Source organism: Tachyglossus aculeatus, unplaced genomic scaffold (assembly GCF_015852505.1).
Source record: "Tachyglossus aculeatus isolate mTacAcu1 unplaced genomic scaffold, mTacAcu1.pri scaffold_210_arrow_ctg1, whole genome shotgun sequence".
NCBI lineage: Eukaryota > Metazoa > Chordata > Mammalia > Monotremata > Tachyglossidae > Tachyglossus > Tachyglossus aculeatus.
Window position 1 is genome coordinate 1 of NW_024044926.1, and position 13,208 is coordinate 13,208.

A 13,208-nucleotide genomic window follows, 5' to 3' on the forward strand; every position below is an offset into this window, starting at 1 on the left:
AGTCATCCGCCGTCCGGGGACGGGTTCGTTCAGTGATCGGCGAGGCGAGAGAGAGAGAGGCCGGGGACGGAAAGCCTAAGTTTTATATAAAATTTATTCCACGAGGTGAATTGAATTTATGTAATTGTTTAGGCGCAATGGATTGAGCTTCCCTTTCGGGAGGAATATAATCAATTAGCAATATTAGAGCTTCCCTGCACGGGAGGAACACAATCATCCGTTAATCGCACGTGGGTGAGTTGGTTAACTCTCACCCATGTGCACTTCCTACTCGGGAAGAATCCACTTACTTTCCCACATGGGAAGAATTCATTACATTACCCGCGCATGTGGTGGGCGGCTAGCTCTCACAATGTGCTCTCCCTACATGGGAGGAATCCACTCATAATTCCCATCAGCAGCGGGGTACCTGGGTCCCACCCACGAGACACCCACACATCCCGCGGCCCTTGCCTCAGTGTGTTGGTTCTGGTTGTAGAGCGGCTGTCTGGCGTTCTGGGCAGAGGGAGAGAGACACGTGGGCCGCTGCTGCTACTGCTGCTGCGGCTGCTCCTGCTGCTGGTGCCCGTCTCGATGTTCTGCCCAGAAGGTCAGAGGCCACAGGTATTTATATCACCTGTGGCGTGGGCCCTTCCCGTTTCCGTCCTCTGCTTGCTCCATCTCCGCCCCTTCCTGCCTCCATACCTTATTTGGTCAGCACGGAGGTGAGGGACACCTATCCTTCTGCCCCGCTCCCCTCTCGCCAGAGGAATTGCATCAGAGGTGGCATTTGACCTCAAGATGGCCGGTGCCTAGGGTCACCTTGGCACATCTGCACACAGTAAGTGCTCACAATTTATTGTTTAATTGATTAGGAAGAGTCAAGGATAATGCCAAGGTTCCGGGTTGGTGAGATAGAAAGGAGGGTGGTGCTGTCTCCCTTCTAGACTGCCATCTCATTGTACGCAGGAGACATGTCTACTAACTATTTATAGGACCTTCTCCCAAGTGCTTAGTACATTACACGACAATAGATAGTTCTAGACTGGAAGTTCGTTGTGGGCTGGAAATGTGTTTACCAACTCTGTTATACCTTACTTTCCCAAGTGCATCATATAGTGCTCTGCATCCAGTAAGCGCTCAGTAAATACCTGTGATTGATTGAATGATGTAAAGGAAAGGAGTTCCAGGCAAGAGGGAGGGTGTAAGCAGTGTGGGTTAGTGGATGGAACACGGGCCTGGGAGTCAGAAGGACCTGGGTTCTAAAACAAGCTCTGCCACTTTTCGGGAGTGTGACCTTGGACTTATATCCTCTGTGCCTCTGTTCCCTTGTCTGCAGTGGGGATTTAATACCTGTACTCCCTCACAGTTAGACTGTGAGCTCCAAGTAGGACCTGTTTCTCTTGTATCTCCCCCAGGGCTTAGTACAGAGCTTGGCACAGAGTAAGCCCTTAACAAATACCACGATTATTATTTTCTTTCCAAGAGCACATTAATCAGGCCACGGATGGTATTTGCTGAGAGCTTACTGTATGTGGAGCACTGTGGTAAGCACTTGGGAGAATACAACAGACTAGGTAGACATGATACCTGCCCTCAAGGGGTTTACAATCTAGTGGGAAATAAATTATACAATGAGGTACAGGTATGAAATGAAGTATGGGAAGTCACATGACCTTCCACCACCTGTGACCAATTTTCTTGGGAGGCAGATTCATCCAAATCCTGCCTTCTCCACGTACACCTCCGTCAGGAAGCAGGCTATTCAGATTTCCCTGATTACTCTGCCTGGAAGAGTTCTGACTCTGCTGTCTTGAGAGAGGTTACCTAAGACCTCTCATCTGGGCTTTGGTTACTATTTGCTAGCTAAGGTAAACGAAGGGTGTGATGGCAAGACAGGGTGGAGGAGGAGAGGGAGAGTGGAGGACATTGAGTGAGGGAGGGGGAGAAGAGGAGAGTGGGAAGGAGGAGCACTGAGTCTTTTCACCTTGATTACTGCATCAGCCTCTTTGCTGACCTCCCTGCCTCCTGTCTCTCCCCACTTCAGTGCACATTTCTCTCTGCTGCCCGGATCATTTTTCTACAAAACCGTTCTGTCGACGTTTCCCCACTCCTCAGGAACCTCCAGTCGTCGCCCATCCACCTCTGCATCAAACAGAAACACCTCACTGTCAGTTTTAAAGCAATCATCTTGCCCCCACCTACATTACCTTGATGCTTCCTTTCTACAACCCAGCCTGCACACCTCGCTCCTCTAATGCCAACCTCCTCACTGCACGTCGATCTCATATATCTCGTCGCCAAGTTTGCCCATATCCTGCCTTTGGCCTGGAACTCCCTCACTCTTCACATCCAACAATCATTCTCTCCTCCCCCTCACCCCGCCTTTTTAAGGCCTCATTGAAGATGCATTTCCTTCAAGAGGCCTTCCCAGTCTCAGCCCTCACTTCTTCTTTTCCCTTTCACTTTTGTATCATCCTTGCATCTGGATTTACTCCCTTTATTTACACCCTCCCTCACCCACAGCACCTATGTATGTATCTGGAATTGATTTATGTCTATTAATTTCTGTCTCCCCCTCTAGCCTGTAAGCTCCCTGTGGAAACAGAACATGTCTACCACCTGGTGTGCTGTATTCTTCATTCATTCATTCCATCGTGTTCTTTCAGTTGTATTCATTGAGTGCGTACTGTTTGCAGAACATCGTACTAAGTGCTTGAGAGAGTACAATACAACAATGAACAGACACATTCCTTGCCCACAATGAGGAGAGTGGACTGTGGGGTGGGGTGGGGGGAACACTCTTCCCATTGCTTAGCACAGGGTTACACAACCAGTAAGCTTTCAATAAATATGATTGGTTAGGAGAGGAAGTGAGAGGGCGAGGGAGACCACCCTACTCCCATGCTGGAGCTTTCAGGAAGGAGAGCCATCTGTCACTGAGTTCTGTGTATTCTCTTCCAAACTGTGAGTCTGTTGTACTGACTTTTCCATCACTGTAGATGGCACCACCATCCTTCCCATCTCACAAGTCCGTAACCCTGGCGTTATCCTTGACTCCACTCTCATTCAGCCCATATTTTCAATCCAACACCAAATCCTGTCGCTACCACCTTCACAACGTTGCTGAAAGCCATCCTTTCCGATCTACTACCATGTAAATACAGTCACTGATCTAATCCCGCCTAGATTACAGCATCAGCCTCCTGGCTGACCTGCCAACCTCTTGTTTCTCCCCACTCCAGTCCATACTTCACTCTGCTGCCCAGATCATCTTTTTTCTAAAACGTTCAGGACATCACCCCTTTCCTCAAAAATTTCCAGTGGTTGCCTATCCACCTCCGTATCAAACAAAGACTCCTAACCATTGGCTTTAAAGCTCTCCATCACCTTGCCCCCTCTCACCTCACCTCACTTCTCTCATTCATTCATTGAATCGTACTTATTGATGCTTACTGTGTGCAGAGCACTGTACTAGCCTCAATCTCGCCTGTCTTTCCGGTCACCGCTGGCCAACGTTCTACCTCTGGCCTGGAATGTCCTCCCTCCTTAAATCCGACTGACAATTCGTCTCTCCAACTTCAAAGTCTTATTAAAAGCACATGTCTTCCAAGAGGCCTTCACAGTCTAAGCCTCACTCTTCCGCATCTCCAAAGCCCTTATGCATCACACTGATGTGCTCCTTTTGCCCTTCACTCCATCTCAGCCCCATAGCACCTATGTACAAATCTGTAATTTTATTCATTTGTATTGACGTCTGTCTGTGAGCTTGTTGTGGGCCTGGAATGCCACTATTTATATTTGTATTCTACTTTCCCAAGCGCTTAGTACAGTATTGTGCACGCAGAAAGTGCTTAATAAATATGATTGAATGAATGAACGAATGAAAGGGAATGTGTCTCTGATATTGTTGTGTTGTCCTCTCCCATACACTTAGTGCAGTGCTCTGCACGGAGTAAGTGTTCAGTAAATACGATTGATCGATTAGTATGAAAAGTGAAAGGGTTAACTCAATCAGTCTGTCAGTCTTCCTTGCAGACAGATAATATGTCTACCAACTCTAATGTATTGGACTCTACCATGTGCTTAGTACACTGCACTACCCATAGTACACACTCCACAAATCCCACTGAGTGAAAGATAAATGAATGATAATTGTAATGATTGCGGTATTTGTTCATTTTCCCTCTACACTGTAAACTTGTTATTGGCAGGGAACATGTCTGTGAATTTTCATATACTGTACTCCCTCAAGAGCTTAGTATACTGCTCTGCACACTGTAAGGGCTCAATAAATGCTATTGATTGATCTAGCACTTTGTCAAGAACTGTTCTATGTGCTGGGGTAATCAGGTTAGACAAGGTCCCTGTCCCACCTGGGGCTCACAATCCAAGTAGGAGGGAGAGTAGGGATTGCACCCCCATTTTACAGATGACAAAACTGAGGCACAGAAAGTTTAAGCCTCTTCCATGGTTGGGAGGGGGATAATTCTCATTCAAGTAATGGAGTCCTTTGAGGGATGGGGTCATTTTTCCCCTAAAAAAGAACCCAGGAATTTGGTGATCTGGTCGTGATTGTTGAGCAGCACAAAGGGTCTGTCGGTCGTGTAACCGCTGAACATAAAGTGTGAAATCACCAAGAGGAAGGGATCGTTCCTCCGGGTTGTTCCGAGGGAGAGAGAGAGGACAAAGTCGCCAGAGTAAAAGGCCACAAAGCAGCTCACTAGGAGCAGGATGGTTTGGGTGGTCTGGGTCTCCGTCGAGGTCCTGGGAGTCAGGCAGTGGCCATGGAGATGGCGGACCCTCCAGCTGTGGCAGAGAAGTAGGTGGACCATGTAGCCGCTGGAGCTTCCCATGAGCCCTAAGGAGAGGACATCACTGACTGTCATGAGGGTCAGAAACAGCCCCTGGAGCAGAGCGCTAATGGACATGCTGATCTGGGACACCAGGCAGTAGTTGTCCTGGAACCTGTTCTCTCTGCTGGTCACGTTGGGGGTTGAAACCATCCTCATAAGGCGGTTGGCTTCCACGAGCACGTTGATGAACCTGATGATGACACAGGCCGGGAAGACATGCTTGGCCAACTGGGCATTGAGCTGGGCCCAAGAGGGGTGGCTGGGGCTGATGGCGATGGCCTGGATCACGCTCAGAAGGTTGGTGGTGCCCATGGATGTGCCACATGTAGCGTGGTAGACAAAGGCTAACATCTTACACCTGATGACAGCCTGTAGCAGCTGCAGACCGTGGGCTGACACTGCCTCTGTGACCACCCTGGTGAGGAGCATCATGACATGGACCAGGGCCACGTCGGTGATAATCAAGTCTCTGGACTTAGGCTCATGGATCAGGGGGAGCAGAAAAACGTGGACTGTGAGGGGAAGGGAGTTCCCGACCAGTCCCACTGAAGTCTGGGAGAGGAAGCAGATGCCCCTGAAATGATGAAAGTGCTGGTGACCATCTCAGAAAAGCCGGGGTGAAGAGTGGCGGGAAGATTACAAGAGGGTCTGAGAGGAAACAGAAGTTGAAAGAGAAACTGGACACTGGTTCCTCTGGATTTTCAGCTCATTGTTGGCAGGGAACATTCATCCATTCATTCATTTTTTCATTCAATTTTATTTATTGAGCGCTTACTGTGTGCAGAGCACTGTACTAAACGCTTCGGAAGTGCAAGTTGGCAACATATAGAGACGGTCTCTACCCAACAACGGTCTCACAGTCTAGAAGGGGGAGACAGACAACAAAACAAAACATGTGGGCAGGTGTCAAGTCATCAGAATAAATATAAGTAAAGCTAGATGCACATCATTAACAAAATAAATCGAATAGTAAATAAGTACAAGTAAAATAGAGTAATAAACCTGTACAAACATATATACAGGTGCTGTGGGGAGGGGAAGGAGGTAGGGCGGGGGAATGCGGAGGAGGAGAGGAAAAAGGGGGCTCAGTCTGGGAAGGCCTCTTGGAGGAGGTGAGCTCTCAGTAGGACTTTGAAGGGAGGAAGAAAGCTAGCTTGGTGGATGTGTGGAGGGAGGGCATTCCAGGCCAGTGGGAGGACGAGGCCCGGGGGCCAACGGTGGGAGAGGCGAGAACGAGGTACAGTGAGGGGGATAGCGGCAGAGGAGTGGAGGGTGCGGGCTGCGATGTAGAAGGAGAGAAGGGAGGTGAGGTAGGAGGGGGCGAGGTGATGGAGAGCCTTGAAACAGAGAGTGAGGGGTTTTTGCTTGATTTGTAGGTTGACAGGCAACCACTGGAGGTTTTTGAGGAGGTTAGTGACATGCCCAGAGCTTTTCGGTACAAAGATAATCCGAACAGCAGAGTGAAGTATAAACTGAAGTGGGGAGAGGCAGGAGAATGGGAGATCAGAGAGGAGGATGATGCAGTAATCCAGTCGGTATAAGATGAAATATTGAACCAGCAAGGTAACGGTTTGGATGGAGAGGAAAGGGCGGATCTTGGCGATGTTGCGGAGGTGAGACCGGCAATTGGATGTGTCGGGTGAACGATAGAGCGAAGTCGAGGATGACACCAAGGTTGCGGGCTTGTGAGACAGGAAGGATGGTAGTGCCATCAACAGTGATGGGAAAATAAGGGAGAGGGCAGGGTTTAGGAGGGAAGATAAGGAGTTCAGTCTTGGACATACTGAGTTTGAGACGGCGGGCAGACAGGCAGGAGGAGACCCGAGCCTGAAGGAAGAGAGAGAGAGCAGGGGCAGAGATGTAGATTTGAGTGTTATCAGGGTAGAGATGATAGTTGATGCCGTGGGAGCGAATGAGTTCACCGAAGGAGTGAGTGTAGATAGAGAACAGAAGGGGAACAAGAACTTACCCTTGAGGAACCTCTACAGTAAGGGGACGGGAGGAGGAGGAGGAGGACCCCACAAAGGAGACTGAGAATGAACGGCCGGAGAGATGAGGAGATCCAGGAGAGGACGGAGTCTGTTGAGGAGAAGGGCGTGGTCCACAGTATCGAAGGCAGCTGAGTCGTCGAGGAGGATTAGGATATAGTAGGAGCTGTTGGATTTGGAGGTCACTGGTGACCTTTGAGAGGGCTGTTTTGGTGGAGTGTAGGTGATGGAAGCCAGATTGGAGGGGGACAGGGGGAGTTCGGGTTGAGAAATTCGAGGCAGCAGGTGTAGACGGTTCATTCTAGGAGTTTGGAAAGGAATGGTAGGAGGGAGATAGGGTGATAACTAGAAGGGGAAGTGGGGGTCAAGAGAGGGTTTTTTTTAGGATGGGGGAGACGTGGGCATGTTTGGAGGCAGAGGGGAAGGAACCAGTGAAGAGTGAGCGTTTGAAGATGGAAGTTAACGAGGGGAGGAGGGAAGGGGCGATGACAGATTATGAAGGATGAAGGATGTTGAAGGATCCATTGCCTCTCCCATCTTTCCCAGCAGTATATCCGGGAGATCTCCTGACCCCTCTCAAAATCCACCGTCTCCAACTGCACCTCCAACTCCATCCTTTCGAACCTTATAAAATAACTTGCCCTCTCCTTTCTTCTCTTCCTCACCTTGATCCTTAACAATTCACTTTCCAATGGTTCCTTCCCCACTGCTTTCAAACATACTTATTTAGCCTCTATCCTTTATCTACACCTACTCCCTTAGAGCGCTCATTGACTACCATGGCTTCAAATACCATCTCTATGGTGATGATTCCAAATCTACACAACCAGCACGGGCCTCTCTTCTTCTCTGCGGTGTTGTATTTTCTCCTGTCTTCAGGAAATCTCTACTTAGATGTCCCACTGATGCCTCCGATTTAACACATCCAATACAGAACTCCTCATTTTCCCATCCAAACCGTTTTCTCCTATCTTTCCCATCGCTGTAGGCAGCACTACTATTTTCCCAGCCCCTCAAGCCCATAACCTTAGTATCATCCTTGACTCATCTGTCTCATTAAACCCTCACATTGTGTCATCATCATCATCATCAATCGTATTTATTGAGCGCTTACTATGTGCAGAGCACTGTACTAAGCGCTTGGGAAGTACAAATTGGCAACACATAGAGACAGTCCCTACCCAACAGTGGGCTCACAGTCTAAAAGGGGGAGACAGAGAACAAAACCAAACATACCAACAAAATAAAATAAATAGGATAGATATGTACAAGTAAAATAAATAAATAAATAAATAGAGTAATAAATATGTACAACCATAATAAACATGTACAACCATAATAAATATGTACAACCATATTTATGTCATATTGTGTCACCAAATCCTGTTGTCACAACAACTTTGCTAAATTCTGCACATTCCTCTCCATCCCAACTGCTACCGCACTAATCCAAGCACTTGCCTTCTCTTGCCTTGATTGCTATATCAGCTTCCTTGCTGGCCTCCCTAGCTCCTATTTCTCCACACTCCAATCCATACTTCACTCAGCTGCCCAGATTATTTTTAAGAGGAGACTGAAGCACAGAAAAGTGAAGTGACTTGCTAAAGTCACCCAGCGGGCAAATGGTGGAGCAGGGATTAAACTCCAGGGCCTCTGACTCCCAGGACTGTGTTCTTTTTTTTCTCCTAGGTTACACTTCTTCCTTGGTGCCCAGGTGCCATGATCTAACTGGTAGTTCCTTTGACAAAAGTTGTGTTCTTCTCTGCTCACATTAACTCACTCCTAATGAAGATTACGGTTGAACCTCGTGGAAGCAATCAATGGTATTTATTGAGTACTTACTTTGTACAGAGCACTGTACATAGCTCTTGGGAGAGTACAATATAGCAGAGAAGCTTTGCACATAGCAAATGCTCAATAACCGTGATTGCTTGATTAAGTTGAAAGTCAGCATTGCCTAGTGGATAGAGCATGGGGCTGGGAATCAGAAGGACATGGGTTTTAGTCCTGGCTCCACCATTTGTCTGTTGTGTGACCTTGGGGATTAATGGTGATTAAGACTGAACCCCGAGTTGTAACAGGGACTGTTTCCAACCTGATTAACTTGTATCTACCCCAGTACTTAGTGAAGTGCCTGGCACATAGCAAGCACTTAACAAATACCATTAAAGAAAAAAAAACAGAGTTGATAGACAATTTTCTTACCCACAAGGCCCCAGAGGGTACTTTGGTCAGAAACCTTACTCCACAAGTGAAACTTTACCCCAGAAGTCAGACCACATCCTCAGTCCAGTTGATCAATCAATGAATCAATCAATTGTATTTATTGAGTGTTTACTGTCTGCAGAGCACTATACTAAGCACATGGAGAGTACAATACAACAGAGTTGGTAGACATGTCCCCTAACAAACAATGATCTTACAGTCTAAAGGACAGTTGAGTCAAATTTCCCTTCACCATTCATTGGAATATACATTTCAGTGTTCAATATTTCTCCCTCTCTCATTGGTCTACCTGGACAGTGGATCTTATCTGCATCAAAAAGAAACATCACACCATCAGTTTTAATGCACTCAGTCACCTTGACCCCTCCACCTCTCCTCGCTGCTCTCATTCTACAACTCAGCACACACACTTTGCTCCTCTTGCGTCAACTCATTATGTCTCGATCTCATCTACCTCACTTTTTACCCCTCGCCCATGTCCTGCCTCTGACCTAGAAATCCCTCCCTTTTCATATCCGACAGACAATTACTCTGTCTCATATTCAAAGACTTTAGGAGTCACATTCCTGAACATACCTGTGCCACCCGATTGACCTCGGCCAAGTCACTTAATTTATCTTTGCCTCAGTTTCTTCAACTGTAAAATGGGGATAGAGTACTTCGATTGTGAGGCAAACTTGGTAAAGGGACTGTGTCTGACTTGATTACCGTGAATCAACCCCAGCCACTTAGAACAGTTCTTGAAACATAGTAGGTTCATAACAAATATCGTTAAAAAATGAAAAAAGAGGAAAAAGAAGAGGAAGAAGATAAATACTGGAAAGCAGCAAGGCCTAGTGTAAAGAGTAGAAGCTTGAGAGTCAGAGGACCTGGGTTCTAATCCCAACTCTGCCACTTGTCTACTGTATAATCTTGAGCAAGTTACTTAACTTCTCTCTGCCTCGGTTACCTCATCTGGAAAACGGATATGCAATACCTGTTCTCCTTTAGACTTACACTGTGAGACCCATGTGAGACAGGGACTGTGTCCAACCTGATTATCTTGCAACTACTCCAGGGCTTAGGACAGTGTTTGACACATAGGAAGCATTCAATAAAATTCATAACAATGTTGAGGATGAAGACGGAGAGTATGGATTTATTTGCCTTGTTTTCTGCAAGGAAATGGGAGAGATTCCTATTTTCATTTTCCCCAGTCACAGTCCTCCTGTGAAAACTCCCTCTCTGGCCTGCTCTCCTCCTGTATCTCCCATTCGGACTCGTAGCGTCAGGACTTGGCTTCAGTGTTCATGTTGGTTTACATCTCTAGCTTCTTTCGAGCCTGGAAACCCTTGGTGAGGAGGAAGAGGATTTCCAGACCTCTTGGTCCCCACTCACCGTAGTTCACCAACGGCAAAAGAATCAACAGCTGCTTCTAAATTCCCATTATTAGGAGCAGCCAGGATTCCCTGGGGGAAGGAGCTCTTTGAGAGATGCGACTGGGATCTCATTACTGGCAAGTTACCGAAGAGCTTTTCAGGCGAATTTCTCTGGAGGACACCCAAGCCCTGTCCTGGTGGCTCTGCTGGGAAATGGAACAGTCACCAGAATGTCAGTTCGCTTTCAGTTAAGCTCTGCCTTTGATGTTGCGTGTTTTGTTTATGGTATTTGCTAAGGGCTTACTATGTGCCCGGAACTGTTTTAAGTGCTGGGGTAGATACACATTAATCAGGTTGGACACAGTCCCTGTCCCATATGGGGCACACAGTCTTACTCTCCATTTTACAGATGAGGTTCCTGAGGCCCAGACAAGCGAAGCGACTTGCCAAAGGTCATTCAGAAGAAAGGTACTGGAGCCGGAATTAGAAGCCAGGTCCTTCTGACTTCCAAACCCATGCTCTATCCACTAGGCCACGCTGCTGTGGTTCTGGGGGAAAGAACATGCCCGTGAGAATTGGGAGACCCTGAACTAAAAATAATAATAATTGCGGCATTTGTTAAGCACTTATTCTGAGCCAGATACCGAACTATCAGCCTTCTCTCTGATCTCCCATCCTCGTGTTTCTCCCCACTTCAATCCATACTTCATGCTGCTGCCCGGATTGTCTTTGTCCAGAAACGCTCTGGGCATGTTACTGCCCTCCTCAAAAATCTCCAGTGGCTACCAATCAATCTGCGCATCAGGCAGAAACTCCTCACCCTCGGCTTCAAGGCTCTCCATCACCTCGCCCCCTCCTACCTCACCTCCCTTCTCTCCTTGTTCAGCCCACCGCACACCCTCTGCTCCTCTGCCACTAGTCTCCTCACCGTGCCTCTTTCTCACCTGTCCCGCCATCGACCCCCGGCCCACGTCATCCCCCGGGCCTGGAATACCCTCCGTCTGCCCATCCGCCAAGCTAGCTCTCTTCCTCCCTTCAAGGCCCTACTGAGAGCTCACCTCCGCCAGGAGGCCTTCCCAGACTGAGCCCCTTCCTTCCTCTCCCCCTCGTCCCCCTCTCCATCCCCCATCTTACCTCCTTCCCTTCCCCACAGCACCTGTATATATGTATATATGTTTGTACATATTTATTACTCTATTTATTTATCTTACTTGTACATATGTATTCTATTTATTTTATTTTGTTAGTATGTTTGGTTTTGTTCTCTGTCTCCCCTTCTAGACTGTGAGCCAACTGTTGGTTAGGGACTGTCTCTATGTGTTGCGGACTTGTACTTCCCAAGCGCTTAGTACAGTGCTCTGCACACAATAAGCGCTCAATAAATACGATTGATTGATTGATTGATTGAATTAAGCACAGGGGACGAAACAAGCAAATTGGGGTGGACACAGGCCCTGTCCCACAATGGGGGTCACATTCTTAATCCCAATTTTACAGATGAGGTAGCTGCGGCATAGAGATTTGCAGTGACTTGCCCAGTGTCATGCAACAGACAAGTGATGGAGCTGGGATTAGAACCTAGGTCCTACTGTATCCAGGCCAGGGCTGTATACACTAGGCCAGTGCAAGCTCCAGTTCAGCCTGCTGGCACTGGGCCACCACTGGGGGAAATTTCTGACCAAAGCCTCAGCGTTGCATGGGGTGGGTGGATCCAGTAGAAATCCCTCAAAATAAATGGCTAATGTGGACAGCAAAGATGTCCCTGAAATACTGGAGTTTTTTCCTAGCTTCACTACTCTCTGCTGTGATCTTGAGCATGCCCTTTAACTTCCCTGTGCCTCAGATTGTTCCTCTGTAAAATGGGGAGTAAAGACCTTTCCACCTAATTTTTATTTAATAATAATAATAAAAATGATGGTATTTGTTTAGCGTTTACCTTGGGCAAGCCACTTAATTCCTAAGGGGGAGGGAGAACACGTTGCTTTTTGTCTATCTCTCCCTTCTAGACTGTGAGCCCACTGTTGGGTAGGGACCGTCTCTATATGTTGCCAACTTGTACTTCCCAAGCACTTAGTACAGTGCTCTGGATACAGTAAGCGCTCAATAAATACGATTGAATGAATTAATGAATATGTGCCAAGAACTGTTCTAAGTGCTGGGGAGACACAAGGCAATCAGGTTATCCCACGTGAGGATTACAGTCTTAATCCACATTTTGCAGTTGAAGTAACTGAGGCACAGATAAGTTAAGTAACTTGCCCAAAATCACACAGCTGACAAATGGTGGAGCTGTGATTAGAACCCATGACCTCTGACTCCCAAGCCCGTGCTCTTTCCACAGAGCCATGCTGCTTCTCAATTCAATTCAATTCAATTCAACTGCTTCTGATTTCAATGTCCGTCACACCCTCTAGACTGTAAACTCATGGTGGGCAGGGAACATGTTCACCAACTTGATTATATTGTTATATTGTATGCTCCCAGGCCTTTAATACAGTGCTCTGCATACAGTAAGCATTCAATAAATAAGACTGATTAGGTTAAAAAGCGATGTGGCCTACTGGAAAGAGCATGGAACCGGGTGTCAAAGAACGTCATGGGTTCTAATCCAGGCTCAGCCACGTGTCTACTTTGTAACCTTTAGCAAGTCACTTCATTTCTTTGTGCCTCAGCTGCCTCATCTGTAAAATGGAGATTGAGACTGTGATCCCTACATGGGACAGAGACTCTTGTTTGCATCTACTCCGGCTCTTAGTACACTGCCTGCACATAGTAAGTGTTTAATAAATACCATTATTATT

General features: G+C 47.2%; 1 protein-coding gene across 1 annotated transcript; it reads right to left on the bottom strand.

Annotated features, from left to right (window-relative positions):
• Positions 1 to 4,505: 4,505 nt before the first annotated feature.
• On the bottom strand, positions 4,506 to 7,437 carry LOC119923644 (vomeronasal type-1 receptor 42-like). The gene is made up of 2 exons (XM_038742975.1): positions 7,395 to 7,437; positions 4,506 to 5,347 (listed from the first exon to the last, which is right to left on the bottom strand). The coding sequence occupies exons 1-2, from the start codon at positions 7,435 to 7,437 to the stop codon at positions 4,506 to 4,508; spliced, it is 885 nt and encodes a 294-aa protein (XP_038598903.1).
• Positions 7,438 to 13,208: the final 5,771 nt, after the last annotated feature.

Coding starts and splice junctions, on each gene's coding strand:
- LOC119923644 (XM_038742975.1), bottom strand. CDS start 7,437: ATGGAGTTGGAGGTGCAGTTGGAGACGGTGGATTTTGAGAGGG. Junction 5,348..7,394: donor GACGGTGGATTTTGAGAGGG/GTCAGGAGATCT, acceptor TTCCCCTCACAG/TCCACGTTTTTCTGCTCCCC.